The sequence below is a fragment of the Ipomoea triloba genome, chromosome 2 (genome assembly GCF_003576645.1).
Source record: "Ipomoea triloba cultivar NCNSP0323 chromosome 2, ASM357664v1".
In the NCBI taxonomy this organism is placed as follows: Eukaryota; Viridiplantae; Streptophyta; class Magnoliopsida; order Solanales; family Convolvulaceae; genus Ipomoea; species Ipomoea triloba.
This window is the reverse complement of record NC_044917.1, coordinates 1,151,565-1,169,904: the sequence shown is the minus strand read 5'-3', so window position 1 is coordinate 1,169,904 and position 18,340 is coordinate 1,151,565. Positions and strand designations below refer to the sequence as shown.

Genomic DNA, 18,340 nt, shown 5'->3' with positions numbered 1-18,340 from the left:
AGAAGTGAGATGAAAAAGCCAAATAATTAGGAAGTACGGAGTTATTATTTTATTTTATTTATTTTTAAAAAATATAAAATACTCCGTAACAAACAAACAAAATTTTTTTTTTTTATATTAGTAAAAATTGCAATATCTTCGCGAAGAAAACCGAGTGAAGCAGTGGAGCGAAGAAACAGAGCGGCGAGGAGCATTTCTGCGATTCAGTTTAGATGTGAATCAGAGCTAATCCAGCTCTGAATTCGTGTAGCTGAGTTAACTCGGCTCGCCTGCGATTCACAAATGGGCCACAGCTCGGAAAGTTCAGACGACGAGGAGACCAATAGCAATCATGCCATTACCTCCGAGGCCTTCCACTCGATCCGCGACCGTTTTCGCTTCAAGCGGAACCCTAATTCCAGTAGCACCCTGCCGCGCGTCTCCAGAGGGCCGCAGTCATCGGCCGCTGCCGCGGATCGGCAGTGGAAGGCGTCGGGTGGCGGCCGATCTCACCACCACCGCTCCCTCACCAGGAGGATGCTTTTGTTCTTCTCGTTCAGAGGCAAATCCTGTTTCTATTTTTGTATATTCTTCGTGATTTTTATGTTCGCATTGGCGTCCATGGCGCTCCAGAGCTCCATCATGTCGGCGTTGAGACAAGGTGCGGGGAGTGAGAGAGGGCGATGGCGGTGGCATGTTAGGGAGGACTTGAAGTTAGGAACCTCACTGGAGTTTAAGCCGTCTCGGAGGTTTGAGTTTGGCAATGGTCTTGATCGGCTCCGGAGTCAGCCTAGGATCGGAGTTCGGCTTCCGCGTATTGGTCTAGTAAGTGCTGTACCTGTTTGTGTATAATATAAGTGTATATAGCGCATCTTTGTATATACTTATATATAGTAATGAAGTGCGTAAAATTTTGAAAATCATGCTATATATATATATCTTGTAATTACGTTACCACTGAGTGTATTTTGGTAAGGTAGTAAATTAATTTAATGCACTGCGTTAATGTTGCTATATATATTGGCATGTACACGGTTCTGCGAGAATTAATTCCTTTCTTTTAATTTTGTTCTATTTTAGGATATGCTATCATCCACTGTCCAGTGTTTTTCTTACAGAACTGCATGTCTGCATTTTTTGCTGAAACATTGCTTCATAAATGTGATAAATATCTGTTTTTATAATGTAAGATATTAGGAGATATGAAGAAAAATCAACTGTCCTTGATGCTATATACTGTGATGAAGAATTTAAAGGGATTGGGCTATCTGATTAAGGTAATTTCTTCGAATAATTTCTTTCTTATATGCAAGTGATGCATTCATTGTTATATTTTCTTTTTGAAGTGTTTTAAATATTAGTATTTTAAAAAGACTTATGTGCTATCTCTATTAGTCTTTCCTAGGCATCTAATCCAGACTCCCAAATAGATTTCTATAAGATAGATCTGGCATGATGCAGAAGATGAAATGTGAGATCACCCCATATGTTCCTATCTTTGCATTATGGGCTTAGATTATGAACAGATATTATTTTTTCTTATCATCCTCTTTACAACTCAAGAAAGCCCAAAACAGTCTGGTTGGTGTTCTATTTCTTCATTCTCCATTTACCCTTCAGTTATCTTTAACTCTAAATCCAACTTAATCCCTTAGTTTGGCATACCTTTCTCAATAACTTCTATCCAAGTAACTTTTCTTCTTCCCCTTTCTCTCTTATTGCTTTTTGGTCTCTACTAAAACTTATTCTAGTGTGTACATTTTCTTCTTCCCCTTTCTCTCTTATTGCTTTTTGGTCTCTACTAAAACTTATTCTAGTGTGTTGTTGAATATGTCTGAACTACTTTACTCTATTTTCTCCCGGTTCTAACTTGCACAGTTGCACATACTTCTAACAGAGTTCATATCCAATATTGTCAACTCTTTTGTTCCCACATATCCTTTTTTTCACTCTCATTTCATATTCTTCTTCTTCTTCTTCTTCTTCTTCTTCTCTTATTTTTTCTTCTTGCTCTGAGTTGGTATTCTAACTTTAGGTGTCTTAAGTTTTTGGTTTCATGCTTTTGATTTTATAATTTACTTTTCATGCATAGATAAACAATCTTTGGAATTTGCAAATGAATTAATGTCTTGAAATAATTCTTTTGCAGATTTATGCTTTAGAGGATGGCAATGTGAGCTCATTGTGGGAAACAATAGGGAAGGTTTCAGTTTTAGATGCTGAAAGATATAGCTATATTGACTGGTCAATGTATGTATGCAGTGTTCCTGCTCTTCTTTACACTCCAGAGTTGTCACTAAGAAAGTATTTTTGGCTGTCTGTTCCACCTGCTCTTTATTGTCCTTTTATTTGTTGTCTGTTGGTGTTATGGGTAAATAGAGCTTCCTTTTTCTTTTTTCTTTTTTCTTTTTTTTCTCAGACTAATTGTACCTATATCCTTTTCAGTTTTGATGGCGTCATTGCCGACTCACTTGAAGATAAAAGAGCCATTTCAAGGTATTAGTTTGGTTAGCTGATGAAATTTTGGCTTTCTTGCATATAGAGACTATTCTTGGTTTTACACTCACTCACTTGTATCATATGGTAGTTTCTTCATTAGGTATTTCTTTTTTACTCTTGATTTTCTGAGTTGAAGTTTGGTGAGTTTAATTCCAGCTTTTTGCACATTTTTAGATAAGACACTGCAAAATGCTTCTTTTGTTTTTGTTTTGTTATGTTTTTTTTTTGTTGTTGTTGTTGTTGTTGTTGTTGTTGTTGTTGTATACTAAACACTGTCACTTCAGGCCTTGTTTTTCTATGTTCTGCACAATTTGCTTGCTATTTAGCAGAATTAAACAGTCGAGAATTTCTTCACTTCAATGCTTAGGATTTAGGAAACATAGATATATATGTGCTTTTCATATATTGCTAATTGTTTTCTCTATAATTATTTAGATTCTGTAGTATATATGAGGTTACTAAGTTGTGAAAGAGATCAATATCTACAGATAGAGCTTTTGGCATGATCAATATCCATTCTTTCTTGGATTTTATATTTAAATTCCTCTACATTCATCCCTTTGCGACATTGTTCATTTGTTTGAAATATTCTGGTTTTGTGAGTATTATGTTTATGCAGCCTTATGCAGGAGCCATTTTGCTCTGTGCCACTTATATGGATAATTCATCAAGATACACTAGCAAATAGGCTTCAAGTGTATGAGAGTATGGGCTGGGAGCATCTTATTTTACATTGGAGGAGTGCATTCCGCAGGGCTGATGTTATTGTGTTTCCAGATTTTTTTTTGCCGGTAGTTATGTTATTTTTCATTTCCACATCACACTGTTCTTATACTTTTCCTCATCATCATAAACCCTTCCTATGCTTACTTAATTATCTTTCTCTCAGATGTTATATAGTGTGCTTGACACTGGAAACTTCTTCGTCATACCTGGATCACCAAAAGATGTTTGGGCAGCTGAAAGCTACAGTAAGACCCATTCCAAATATCAGTTGAGGGAGGAGTATGGTTTTGATAAAAATCAAATACTTGTTATGGTTGTTGGAAGTTCATTTCTCTACAGCAAGCTATCATGGGATTACGTTATGCCTATGCGTGAGATGGAACCTCTACTAATAAAATATGCGGGATTAAAAGAAGATATGGGCGATAGACTAAAATTCATGTTCCTGTCTGGAAACACTACTGAGGGATATAATTATGCTTTACAGGTATACAACTTCTCCTATATAACTGATTTTTTTAAAAAACAGTGCTCTTCTTGATTCTCTCTCTTGACTCTTGGTGGCTTGGAGCAATGGTCTAATTGAATTTTGCTGAAGTGGTAGTGTACTTGAAACCTATGGGGATGGCTATTTTGAGTTTCCTTTTCGTGTTCAAGTTTCTTCAGTGCTTCCTTTCATTTTACTCCTTGCTACTTCCTTTTTTTCTCATTCTTCATGCCCTACCAAGTGACCACACTATTTGTTTATCGGGGAAGCTCAGTAGTTAGTTTTATAGTTCTTTTCTTAATCATAAGGCATAAATTACTTTGTGTTTTTTGTAGGATGTTGCTACCCGCCTTGGACTGGATCAAGGATCCTTATACAGTTATGGTGTAAATAGTGATGTCAATGGTCTTATAATGATGTCTGACATTGTACTTTACTCTTCTTCTCAAGATGAGCAGAGCTTTCCTCCATTACTAATACGAGCCATGTCATTTGGAATTCCCATTGTTGCATCTGATTACCCTGTCATACGCAAATATGTGAGGGATCTTCATCTTTCTTCATTAGGATATTTCATACTGAAAAATTGAACTGATTGCTTTCTGTTTATCATCTCTAACAGATATTTTTAATTCTGCAGGTTGTTGATGGGGTTCATGGAATGACATTTCCACAGCATAGTTCTGAAGCATTGATGAAGGCTTTCTCACTTCTGATCTCTAATGGAGAACTTACAAAATTTGCCCATTCTATTGCATCTTCTAGCAGACTGGTTGCTAAGAATATGCTTGTATCTGAATGCATTACAGGCTATGCAAAACTTCTAGAGAATGTCTTCAATTTCCCATCAGATGTTGTACTTCCGGGTAATTCTTCTCAGATTAATCAGGGCATGTGGGAATGGTATTATTTCCGTGAGGAAGAAAACACTGGCGACATGGAGGATAAGGATCCAGTTAATCAGAGTGTAGTTTTTGACCTTGAGGAACACATGGGCAATTTCGTTTCTGTGAAGAATGCCTCTGATGACAGTAATGATTCTTTAGATGTGGATTCTCCAACTGAGTTGGATTGGGACATTTTAACAGAAATAGAGAGCTCTGAGGAAGTTGATAGATTAGAAATGGAAGAGGTATGGTGAATTAAATAGAGGATTATCCTCCCCCCCCCCAAACACACACAGAAAAGGGTTGTCCCAATGCACATGCAAAATGATTAAGAAAATGAAAGTACTCATTTTATTAGTTCTCTGTATTGTTTCCTCCACAGCCTTCTGAATATTCCTACTTGTTTATGTAGATGGAGGAAAGAATGGAGAAACACATTGGTGAGTGGGATGCGATATATCGCAATGCTCGTAAAGCTGAGAAGCTGCGGTTTGAAACAAATGAGAGGGATGAGGGAGAGCTAGAAAGGACAGGACAATCTTTGTGCATTTATGAGATTTACAATGGAGCTGGGGCTTGGCCATTTCTACATCATGGTTCTTTGTACCGTGGATTAAGCCTTGTGAGATCATCTCAAACAATTGAAACCATTTTCAATTTAATTGGTTTATGATCTGTTAATCCCCATCAGAAGATAAGAAAGTTGTCTTTTGGGGAAGATTAGCTATATATTTATATAAGTTTTTCTTTATTTGCAATTGTTCTATTCTAATTTAGATTAGACATATTGCCTCAGCTGACGAAAGCACGAAGGTTGAAGTCAGATGATGTGGATGCTGTTGGCCGCCTTCCCTTGCTGAATGAGACATATTATAGAGATATCCTTTGTGAGATTGGAGGCATGTTCTCAATTGCAAATGGGATAGATAATATTCATAAGCGACCTTGGATTGGATTTCAGTCATGGCAAGCCACTGGGAGGAAGGTGTGTTTCATTCTTGTTAACTTGTCTAAACAGAGGTTATAGCAGTTCTTGAAGTTGTAGGATTGTGCTGAGGACATTAATGGGTGGGACTTTATTTTTACACTTTCTAGCTTTCAGTCTGCATCTGTATGATAAGATTGTGTTTTTCATTCATATATATTCCTGTTTACACTTTCCAATCTGACATCTACTTGTATACATATTTAACAGGTCTCTTTAACTAAAAGGGCAGAGCAGGCTCTGGAAGAAACAATTCGGGAAAATACTAAAGGAGATGTAATATATTTTTGGGCACACTTAGAAGTTGATAGTGGGCTTGCAGGAAGGAATAATGCACTTACATTTTGGTCCATGTGTGACATTCTGAATGGAGGAAACTGCAGGTAAATGCTCACTTTGTAGCTAAAACATGGTTCTAATATGAATATTGGTTCTAAAACTGCAGGAAGTAATATCCTTTTATTTCAACTTGACTACTTGCTTATATCATTCTATTTTTCATTCAGTTTCTTCTAAATATGTATGCGATGTCTAATGCTTTTCAGTTCTAATTATGAACAATGTGCAGTATTTTGTTTGATCTCTTCCTCTTTTAACTCATCCTTAAAAGCTGATGCAGAAATTCCTTCCAAGATGCATTTCGTAGAATGTATGGTTTACCATCACACTTGGAAGCTCTTCCACCCATGCCTGAAGATGGTGGGCATTGGTCTGCCCTGCATTCATGGGTGATGCCAACCCCTTCATTTTTGGAGTTTGTAATGTTCTCCAGGTAATTTGTTTTACACTTTTACCTGCAAGGAGATTCTACTTTGTCAGCGACATATGAACCCTGCTGCCATGATTACTATATCCAACATTTGAGGTGGTTAAATGAGTTGATTTTTTTTTAATGAACTACAGGATGTTTGCCGACTCCCTTGACGCTTTGCATTTAAATTCAAGCAAGACCTCTGATTGTGTACTGTCATCATGGACGATTGAGGTACACCTGCATACTTTAACATGATTAGTTTTAATTTTCTTTTTGAGGAGAGGCCAGAGGGATAGGGTTAGTAGTGGCAACAGAGGATTCCTCATGTGTTTGTTTCTTTATTACTACCAGATGAACCACTGTTACTGTCGCACTTTGGAACTCTTAGTAAATGTCTGGGCATATCATAGTGCTAGAAAGATGGTCTATATTGATCCTCATTCGGGTTTGTTGGAAGAACAACATCCTGTTGAGAAGCGAAAAGGATTCATGTGGGCAAAGTACTTCAACTTTACTTTATTAAAAAGTATGGACGAAGACCTAGCTGAGGCTGCAGATGACAACGACCATCCATATGAAAATTGGCTGTGGCCTTTGACAGGTGAGGTGTACTGGCAAGGGATTTACGAGAGGGAGAGGGAAAACAGATATAGGTTAAAAATGGACAAGAAGAGAAAGACGAGAGAGAAACTATTTGACAGGATGAAATATGGGTATAAACAAAAGACACTTGGAGGATAGATAATCCTTAGCTTAACGAGTTTTGCCATTACGAATCACTTGGCTCCTGAAGCAGCAGAATCACTCATTTTTTGTTCCTGACTCCTGGACTGAAGAGTTGAGCGCCGATGGAGTGGCTTGATTCTTTCTAACAACATAAACATAGCTCACACTGACATACATGACTGACTTGATGATTGCACAGATTTATATATGGTAATGACAGGAGGAGGCTTAGCAAGCAGGCAACAAGTTTAAAAACTTGGCTCGCCCTCAGTTTTGAGACTCAGAGGAGAGGATTGCCCGAGTTTTGAACCCAACCCTTCAGTGCATGATTTGCTAGATGCTATTATTTCTTCAATTCAGACTGGACAATTTTGCATATTGTATTCTTTCATGTAAATACAGATTTACAAATAATGGTTTCATTTTTAATTTTGAGGACCTTCCCCTGCCCCCATTTCCATTTGGTTCTTTGACTTCCTTTTCTTTTCTTCTCAATAACCAAATTTTCATTTAAAAATAAAAATACAATTAATAAATTGTATTAAAATGAAAATTTGCAAGTTAATGGAAAAATATATATATGCTTGTGTGGTTACAAGCATGTCCATGACATTTTCACAATAATTGTTATAATTTACGTTCTCACAAATGGCCAAAAAAAAAAAAGTACACTCTTGGTTGCTGATTGATACAGTATATGCGACATGAGTTGGAGTCATGTACGTGCCAATTTGTTTTGTATTGTAAAAAACAAAATCACAATATTCACCTGACCCAAACCGTATGAATGGGCTGGCAAAATGGGTTCAAGTCAGTCCAACGTCCATAAAATCCGCTTTTGTTTTTACATTTTTGTCGAATTAAGTCGGTCCAGTGATCTTTTTGAAGAAATAAACACAATACTGCAATCATGAATTCATGACTCCTAAACCCTGCCACTGTCTGTAGCCAAAATTGGACTGGAATGCGACTGCTTGGTTTTCAATCTCTTCACTATCAGTACCCTCTCGAAAAGTAGGGTTTTAGTTCCCACGCTCGCTCGCTCGCTCATTTCTGATCTCTCCCTCTCTGTCTCTCTCGGCTGCAGGTAGTGTTCTCCATCTCTAGTTTTTGCCAAACACTGATTGTGTTACAGTTTGTGTTAGCTCTGGAAAGTGGAAATGTTTCCGTGTCTGCAGTTTAAGTCATTTCTGAGCATGTCGATATGACGATGCCTTTGTGTGTGAAAACTGAAGTGAAAAAGGGTGATGAGATGAAGCTTTATTTGGGGGACTAGTTCTCGTTTCGGTAACTAGCATTACTAGGAAGAGATATAGAGAATGAAAGATAAAGGACGATGAGTGATTTTATATCTATAGAGTTATGCTCAGTTTTAAATTTCTATTCTGTTTCTCACTGGAAAGTTTTGCAAGTTTATACTTTGGTCTTACAAGCTGCAATTATAATCCTAGCATTTTTGGGAGGTATGTTGGTTCAAGCTATTTATAATCCTCTGCTTTATACTTCAAGTTTAGAGCTATAGCTGTTTGGTTTTGTTGTCAATTTTTGGTTGTATATTTATATATTCACTTGGTTGGTACTGCTATTTTATTTAGTCTTGCATGTGTTTGGTTGTGGACAGACTAGGTATTTGGTTTAGGGTACAAAACCATGAATATGCAGAGAAGTAATTAGTGGAAGAATATCCTGTTGTGATTTTGGTTTATCTAAAGCTCTTATGGCCGTCTATTTATCTATTACCATTTGATGTGCTATCCCATTTAGCTTTTGGTTCAGTATGATACACAAGAATACAAGATGTGTGTGTGCGCGTGCGTTTTTTGGGTTCTATGAGAGGATTATTTGTGTCATCTTGAGATTGGCATTCTGTAAGTAAGTGATTTGGTTGCTTGGCTGAAGAATATCTTTTGATATTGGTATGTAATTTTTGACTTGTTCCTAGAACAATCAACTGTTAAATCTTACTTATTTGGTTTAAGTTAGATTTATCCCTGATATTCTTGGACATCAGCTATTGACACAATACTTTTCTCTTGCAAGAAGTTGACATTGAAGAATATTCATATTAATTGAGTGTAGGATTCATCCTTGGTGTCGTGAACATTCTGCACAACATGCATGCAGTAAAGTGTGCATGGGCTGGGCAAGCATTTGCAGTTGCTGGTTGCAATGATTCTGGAGGAAGGAAGACAAGGATAAGGCGCTCAAAGGAAGAGAGAAAATCCATGGTTGAGACTTTTATAAAGACGTAAAATCCTCTATTGGGTTTTCACCATTCCAAATTTGCTTGTTTTTACCAAATTGGTTTAATAGGAAAAGAAAATTTAACTTATTTTTTCTTTCAAATTTGACTCTTAATTGTTAAGTGTTAGGAATACAAAACGATTTAGGGTTACAGAGGGATGCTGGTTAGAAGTGTTTAGTCATATTTACATAAATATCCATGTAACTTCAGAAGTGACAAGCAAGAAATAAGCTCTCTTTGTATTACTAACACCCATACAAATCCCTAATATGATTATGATGAAAATTAACACTTTGGCAACACTTTTTGTGTGAACATGCATATAATGTTACATTACCAAGGACTATAACTTGTGTGTATATAAATGTAGAGAATGCTAAAACAGTTAAAGCTAGAAGCATGCTGCCAATATAGAATATTCAGTATACTAGCGTTTTTCTGATCTATATAATTCATTCTGTGATAATTTGTGCAATTGAATAGTATGGATACTAAAGGTGTTAGTTTATTGGTGGAGGTCAAGCAACTATTTCATTCTTCTTGAAATCAGTTATTTGTTGTTGGTTAATTTATTTAATTGAAAAGGGACCATTTTGAAAAGCATATTTTACTTATTTATAATTTTATCTATGGCTTGCAGATATCAGAAATCAAATAATGGAAATTTTCCTTCACTGAATCTTACACACAAGGAAGTTGGTGGTTCTTTCTACACAGTACGGGAAATTGTTCGAGAAATAATTCAAGAAAATAGAATTTTAGGTCCTGCTACGTTGCCCTCAGAAGAGCTGACTGATGAACATCCATTCTTTTCCCTATCAGTTGAACCTCATTCTTCTTTATCATCTCCAGATGCCATTCCTGTTATTACAGATGTTGCACCCAGTCACTACCAGAGTACAAGTGAAGAAAATGTTTTAGATTCCAATGGGCACATTCATGGATTTGATAAGAACCAGTCAGATAATGAACAAATGTTTGGTGTTAGAAGTGACATACTTGAACAAGACAGACATGAACAACCAAATATCCCTAGTCATAATGAAATTCTTGAAGATGAACGGATTTTGCATTATAATTTGAAATCCTCTGAAACAGATGTTGAGAAACTTAATGATGATAAAACTGTTGAGTTCAGTGATGCAATAGAGAAAGATGACAACATGAGTAATGACACTTCAAGGAATCTTTTGCTTCATCATCAAGGTGATGTCGAAGATAATAAGATTTCCTGTTCCTCTGGTAACGTCACTGAAACTGAAGCTCAGAATGAGAGTTTGTGCAGTGAGGAAATTGTTGATGGAAGCAGTCTTACAGTTGAGAGAGTTGAAACACCTCAAGAACCAATCTATATAGAGTCACCAGTAAAGGAAAGTTTGGCAGATAATGAAGATGGGGCAGAAGAACTCAAGGTATCAAAAGCTGGAGTCACTCGCAAGATTGCTGATGTAGTGGTTGAAAAGTTTCCATTGCGGCCCATTTCTACGACATTTTTTGACTCGGATGAAAATATAAGTGAAATAAATGGCACTTCACTGGGAGCCAGAAGAGAACATGACATTATAAACTCTTCCAAAAATCCTTCTCATTTGATGAACAAGAAGGTTGACGCAATACTTGCAGGTCCAACGTTGGAGATGAGTTCTGAAGTCATGAACAAGAAAGTCCTGGAATCATCATTGCAAAGTTCAACTTCCTCCACAAATGAAGCAGCCACTGCTGCTGACTTAAAAGTAAAGGATTCATCTGTTGAAACCAAGGTAAGCAGTAAGCTTGTGTTTAAAGTTAGGTTCCCAATTTTTAGTTTAGCTTGTTCTACATTGCCTTCACTTAACTCTGGGTTACTAGAAAAATATTAGACCCTAAAAGTTTTGGGCCTTGGAATTATCAGTATGGACAAGTACTTGTTCATTATCTGTCTAGCCTACCCTAACTATCATTTTTAAGGAGTCTATTCATAAGTTGTGCCTAAAGAAATCAAAGTAAATGATTTAAACAATATGGTGAAATTGCAAACATGATCTTTAGCATTCATCCCATTACAATCATCTGGCTTTTTATATGAATTGCAGTTTGAAAACTGGTCCACATTTAGAAGTAATTTCTGATTAATTGGAATCATATTCCTGATGTTTGATTTCAACTCAATGTTTGGCATCCAATTCTATCTATGATTATATCACACTATTACATTTGCCCTCTTTAGCTAGAGGTTGTCATGGATCATAACTTGTTCGATGGTTTGATTGTCAAGTTAAAATGGTATTCCCAAATAATAATACCCCCTTCCAACCTATTTGTCAAGCATTATAAGCATTAAATTGATTGCTGACTAGAGGCTGCTTTATGTCATGCTTGTCATTTCTCAGCAGTGTTTGTCCCAGTACAAAGTTAACAATTCATCTGAGAATCATCATTACCTGAGAAATTTCTCCTATTATGTTTAAAATAAGATGTTTAGTTTAAAATTTTTGCATGCTTTTGCAGACTTTTAGTGGTAGTTCCAACAGATCTTATGAGAAACTAGTTTCAGAGGAGTCTCTTGCAATAAAAAATATACCTGGTACACAAGAACATGACAGCAGCCATCAGAAAGGAAATAATCCTCCACTTGATAGAATCAATCTGTAAGTACCTGATGACTGCACTGGACTTGCCGAATGCTGCTTTTGATATATTTTTGTAATATCTTCTGCAATTATGTTGTCCACCACTAACTTGTTTTTGCATGCAAATACTTTTTTAAGCAGTGAAACATGGAAAGAGACCAAAGGGACAACCACCAAGCATGAATCAAATCCACTTTTGGCTTTTTTCAAGGCCTTGTTCACTCCCATTATGAAACTTTTGGACTGAAGCATGGCTTTTCCTTTGAACTTGTCCAGAATATAGATAGATCATGGCAATCTCTTCAAGTCCTATTTTTCAATGTTTCCTTCTAAAGTTTTGCATGGATTGGATTGATTTTGAATGACCTTGTGTGTCCCATTCACCACTTGCTTTGCTAGCTAGATATTGAGGTACTTAGGCTGTGAATTGTGATGGAACATGTTATTCTTAAAGTAGGAAAAATATTTGGAGTTGTGGATTGAGCTAGTTGCTCTGCATTTTATATTCTTAGGAATGTGAATATGGTAATATCAGTTTCCTTATTTGATTCAATGGAATTTGAGATTATTCTTGAGAATGGGGATTCTTAAACTTTGGTTAATTGTTTTTAGTTCATTTTTTTTAGTTATTTTTTGTAGTTCTCGTGGGAATCACATTCTTAGTTCATTTTTTTGTAGTTTTCATGGGAATCACATTCATAAGTTATATGAGATTTTCGAGAATTTTACATTATCTCAAAATATTTTTTGAATTAAACACCCATTTGTTTATTTTTATTTAATTTTTCCTTCAATGTAGAGAAGTGGGAGTGGAATATAGATATTATCCGATCTTGTTAGCTTTTACAGTGAAGCATAGTATGAGATTCAGATGTGAAATGATGGGTGGCCTATCTGGAAAGTGCATTCCAACAATTGTGAAAATGGAAGTCAATCACCGGTCAATGAAAGACTGAAACTTGTTTTGTTGATGATGGGATTGGGTGTGATCCGAGTCCCACATTTTATTGGGCATGGAGATGACTACGTCCTTGATTTAAACCTCAAATCTCTAAAGTTGGATTCATGCTATAAAATGCTGGGATGGTAATGGTATATCCTATTCCAACTTTCAAGGCTTATAATTATTTCATTTCAAATATAATTTTTACATATATAGAAAATTCTATGATGTCTTTTTATATTTAGAATTGTATCATTATTATTGTACTAGGTATAGTAACTGGAATCAGTTATCAATAGTGCATGGTTTTATCATATATGGAAAGTTTATATGGTGCCATGATTTTTTATGGGCAAAGGTGTGTGGTGTCTGCACTGATGGTTAGAGTAACGTCTCATGAGTTGCTTAGCCTCTCAACTATGGTTGGATCTCTGATTTAAAAAAAATAGAAAATATATTATTGTGATCGAATTTAGTCATCTAAGTCAGGAGTTAGTGGGTATGCTTCGTATTTCCCTATCAATAATGTTTATTAGCATCTGTTTAGAGTACAAAATTACAAATGATATTGAATTGAAGTCGAGTTAATTTTTTAACTTTTAACTTATCAAGTCACTTATAAATATATAATATTTGGTATGATCATATTATATATGCCATTAATACCGGTGTGAGTACGCAACTAACAACTCAATACCGGAGTATATACAAATGTAAGTTTCAAATCCCATTTTTAGGACCATCTTTAGAAGCTCATTAGAGCCTCTGAGAGTCTGAGGCATGTTGAAAGAAAGCCAAAAAAGAATAGCAAAAAGAATTAAAAGGCTGCATTGGGAAATGGAAGTGATGATGATAGGAAGATGAAGATGAGAGATGGAATGTTGTAAATTAATGGGGGAGTGGTTGACAGTGAAAATGGGGATTAAATGAAACTTTTTTTTTTTTTATTAAAAAAAAATGAAGGGGAGATGGAGTAGATGTTGATGAGACATTTCACGTGCAAAGATTCATTAGAAGATTGGGGGTTTTGTGTTGGGTATTTGGTAGGAAAGCTCATCCAAACACTGCCTAATTGCCCATTTGATTTGAGAGATTGAGACTTCATATATTACATTATAAAATAATAATAATAATCATAACATGCGTATTCAACCTTCTTTCCAAGGGTATCCTATGCGCCCTTGAAAGCGACTCTATCTACTTCACACACAAACATATATTCATTAAACCACAACTTAAATACCTCATAATTCTTTTATAATATAATTAAATTTATCTAATTTCAAAACTCAACGTAAAACTGTACATAAGAAATGCAACTCAATCCAAACCTACAATATTCAGACTCTACCCTAAAAGTAAATTTTGTGTGCATGAGATGTATCATCTACTAGACTAGTGTCTTAGTAGTAATATTTAACTTTTTTTACTGATATTATGAAGATTTTTTGTGTATTATAATCAACGCTGAAAAACAGTTGATAATTGAGTGGAACATGATTTTATGATTGTTACAAATTTATCAGATGTCACTAAATTACAAGGTTTTGAAAAATTTTTTGGTAAGTTTTCGATGTGAAATTGTGAATATATGTTGAAAGTAAAAATTGATAAAAATAAGTTGTCATCTTTATTGAGAAGGTTAGGTGTGTGGTTTGGGTTTATATGATGGCAATCCCAATGCAATGGCGGCTGGGTGTGATGGATGCCACTCATTCTTAATTGCATACAAAAAAGGATGAGCCCCACACTTATCAATTCTTCCCAAATTTTCTATGTTTACCCACACTTCATTCAATAATTCCAACTACATTTTCTTCCCAAAACCCCTTAATTACTTGTATTTCTGACATTGTGTGTTTAATCTCAATCCATTCAATTGTCATATCACAAGACTATATATATGGTTGTAGGCTGGTAGGTACTAGTATCCAAAAATAAAAATTGAACAAATCCATCCACGTTTACTTTAGCAATTAAACTGTTTTAAGCCTAACTCTTAATAGAAGTAACATATTGACATTTTTAGTTTGAGTTAATTAGTTATAGATAATCTAAACTGGTTTATCACATTTACCGACTAGGATCACAAGACAGAGTTTATTTAGTAACACTCTCAGATAATTATGAGATTTAATCTACCAACATCAATTTAAATTATGTGTAAGTGACCACCGTCGTACCATTATTTAATGATTCATAACTGTATATTTTATAAATAAAAATACTTGTTGAGATTTACAAAGAATTTTTATCTTATTAGGTCAGGAAATTATTAAATTAGGACAAGAAGTGAAAATGATTCTATTATGACATCCAAATCAGTCTTGCATGCCTAGAGTGTCAAAAATCAAAAGCGAGCCCTTAATGTTTGACATTTCGTATAGAATTATACCACACATAAGGATACAAATAGTATTATTGGCTATGAATAGTATAAATCTAAAATTTAAAAAATATTGACGAGTAAATTATTTGGAGACGGACAAAGGAGAGAAAGGGAAACTATAATAATAATGTTTGATCTCCCAAGATGGGCATAAAGGTGATGGAGATATATACATATGGATTGATCAGCAGCACATGGCAGGAAGCATAATCTAACAATTGTAAAGCTATTTAGTATTTATAGGTTAAAGTTTTGAGGCATATGAAATGGACATGTTACAAAAGTTATATATATATTGTATAAAGAATAAAGGGTGTGAAATTCCCAAACTGCCCTTTTCTCTCACTCAATTATCTTTCCTTGCACGCCTCTTTCTCTCTCTTCATTTTTTTTTTCCCTCCTTTTTCCACGCATACATATATTGACCCCGACGCCTTCTTTCATCCTTCCCATTTCTCTCTCTTTCTCTCTCCCCTCAACACACGCACAAAACATGTCTATAGATCTACAGTTCCGGCAGGACTTGCCGGAAATTCAAGAATTCAGGCCGGATTCGCCGGAAACCCGGCTGCCCAGAATAAAGACTGGGTCTTCGGTGTCCTCCGGCGTGACTGACGACGATGGGGGCAACGGCGTGATTCCGGCGGCGGCGGATAATAAGCGGTGTAGCGGCGGCGGCGATCGGGAAGAGGAAGAAGAGTGCCGGACGCCGAAATCTCCCCGGAATTTCCTCCCGGAGACGCTCGTGTGCCCGCCGGCGCCCAAGAAGCCGAGGCGGGCGGCGCCTTCGTGCAAGAGAAAGCTGGGCGATGAGCTCCAGTTTTTCGAGGTGGTCGGAAGGGACGAGATCGACTCTTTCTTCCGGCGCGTTCATGATCGGGATTTTGTCGGTTCCGGCGGGTTTAACAAACGCAGTCGCACTGCGAAACCTTAATCTCAATCCTAGTATTCATGCCTATGTAAATGATGGGAAAAAAAAAAACAAAAAGAAATTCCCATTTTTCAAGACCGGTAAATTCCTCTTTATTATTATTATTTCTTTTTTTGAATCTTTATTTAGCTGTTTCAAATGTATCAATCTAGCTAGCTATACTACAAATTGGATAAGTTAATATATGGATGTATGGAATATCATCTTACTTTTATTATTATTATTATTATTATTTTTGGGTTATTAGAGTTGCCAACATCTATTATTCGAGAGTTCACGGGTCAATTGATTGAAAGTGTTGGCAAAAATTAAATTTATAACATTTTAGTACACGAATTATGTTATACTCATTCGATCGTCCTCTTTTGGCGCAAGACCATCTTACTTTTAAAGTTTTAATATATGAATTGTTTGATTTTTAGATATGGTAAATTCATCAATTTAATGTTTTTTTTTAATATTGTTTATTGACAATTTTGCCTACAACAATGTAAAATTTTAAGTGCTCCACATTTTGTCGGGTTTTGAATGAGTAAATCACAATGATTCATAGGTGAGAGGATTAATTTCTCGTCTTCAAGACCACTATATTGTGTGTAATTCTGATTTATGACTATCAAAATGTAAATCTATGTTATTGTTTATATATAATATTTATCACATTAATACCAATTGAGTTATTCGTGCACGTAAATGAATTGAATGATGTTATAGCTAAAACTCATAAAGATGGGAAGAAATGGGGATGGAGAAAGGTAGACGTAGCAAGCTAACCAAGTTGTGAGCTTTTGATATCTTCATTTTTTTTTTCCACTTCTATTTTAGATTTTTAGGTAAAAGGGTTAACCCAAAAAAAAAGAAGTTTTTTCATGTGTTATTTTAAAAATAAAAATAAAAATAAAATGAATTCCGTAATTTTTTTGGTCTAAATTTGGTTTCAAAATATCTTGAATCTTAATTAAAAATTTAAGTCGAAAATTTGATTCTTGTAAATATATTATTTATATATGGTATGTTGAACAAATTCCATCATTGTGTGCATATGTACATGTGCTGTGTAATATATGTTTGATGAGCATTGACATTATTCATGTTCACTGACTGACACGGTTTTTGGGATCAGTAAAATGATTTTGTCTACTATTTTTAGATGTGAACAAACTATGTCACACTATATTATAATAATAATAATAATAATAATAATAATAATATTATTATTATTATTATTATTATTATTATTATTATTATTATTTGATTTCTACCTCATTTGTGGGGTTTCCCGCCCATTAAGTTGATTCAATCTTTTTTAAAAAATAAATGATATTAAAATAAAATCAATTTTTCTTATGGTACGTATTTGAGTGTCGGAATTGGTTCAACTCAATTATTAAAAATGACAGAACTAAGCTAGTTTTATTTGACTTTTAAGTGGAATAGTTAAAGTTTGGAATAGTCATTTTTGAATGAGATGATGGCTACCCACTTTATCATGATTAGAATTTAGAATATAATGTAATGTCTCCAAAAATTGCCATTTTCTTTTTAAAACATGAAAATTTTATCCGACATAAGACATCGTTTTCACAATGTTTTAAGGTAAGTGTTCACACACATAGTTAATTAATCATTGTATTAGAGAAATAACATTTTAACCCTTTAATTATACAACTTCAGTCTCACACAGAGACTAGACATTTGCTTATTGCAAGCTCACACTGTCGCTGGTGAGATTCGATATTATTCTTGATCTTTTTTCAAACTTTACTCTTATGACCAACTAAGTTGTCCATGCACACGACTTTTTGTTGCTTAATTGTTTGTGTAGTTGTTTTGTTTTTTGTTCGTTCATGAATTCTATTGTAATTGAATTTAAAAAATTACTTCATAGACAATTGACGAACCGTAAAAATGTTATTTTTTGTATGTATTTTTTCAGTTGATCCAATGTCAAGGACCCCAAAAGAATAAGATTGTAATAGATTGAAGAGACAGATATAATAGTAAATGTGATATCAGGTGATAATAATATTATGGGCCATATCCAATTTTATATAGTTTTCCATGTGCCAATAATTACTTGAGAATTAAATGTCATAAAACCAAGAAAGCATTAAATGAATTAAATCAAGGCAACATATTATAGATAGATAACGCCAGCAAAAAAAAAAAAAAAAAAAAAA

At 34.9% G+C, this 18,340-nt stretch overlaps 2 protein-coding genes across 5 annotated transcripts; both read left to right on the top strand.

Moving 5' to 3' along the window:
* Positions 1-140: 140 nt before the first annotated feature.
* On the top strand, positions 141-7,503 carry LOC116010327. Its single transcript, XM_031249681.1, has 14 exons — positions 141-804; positions 1,170-1,256; positions 2,129-2,229; positions 2,425-2,475; positions 3,098-3,269; positions 3,368-3,691; positions 4,027-4,230; positions 4,332-4,823; positions 4,991-5,200; positions 5,375-5,563; positions 5,774-5,946; positions 6,183-6,335; positions 6,467-6,548; positions 6,669-7,503. Exons 1-14 carry the CDS (start codon positions 283-285, stop codon positions 7,056-7,058), a joined length of 3,150 nt encoding a protein of 1,049 aa, XP_031105541.1. The 5' UTR covers positions 141-282; the 3' UTR covers positions 7,059-7,503.
* A 450-nt stretch (positions 7,504-7,953) lies between these two features.
* On the top strand, positions 7,954-12,475 carry LOC116011058. Of its 4 annotated transcripts, none has more exons than XM_031250565.1 (5): positions 7,954-8,130; positions 9,123-9,291; positions 9,929-11,048; positions 11,776-11,915; positions 12,036-12,475. In XM_031250565.1, the coding sequence occupies exons 2-5, from the start codon at positions 9,158-9,160 to the stop codon at positions 12,142-12,144; spliced, it is 1,503 nt and encodes a 500-aa protein (XP_031106425.1). In that variant the 5' UTR covers positions 7,954-8,130; positions 9,123-9,157; the 3' UTR covers positions 12,145-12,475. The 4 variants fall into 4 exon arrangements, with proteins under 4 accessions (XP_031106425.1, XP_031106428.1, XP_031106427.1 ...); XM_031250568.1 differs by having other exon boundaries at positions 7,955-8,130; positions 12,039-12,475; XM_031250567.1 differs by lacking the exon at positions 7,954-8,130 and adding an exon at positions 8,139-8,959.
* Positions 12,476-18,340: the final 5,865 nt, after the last annotated feature.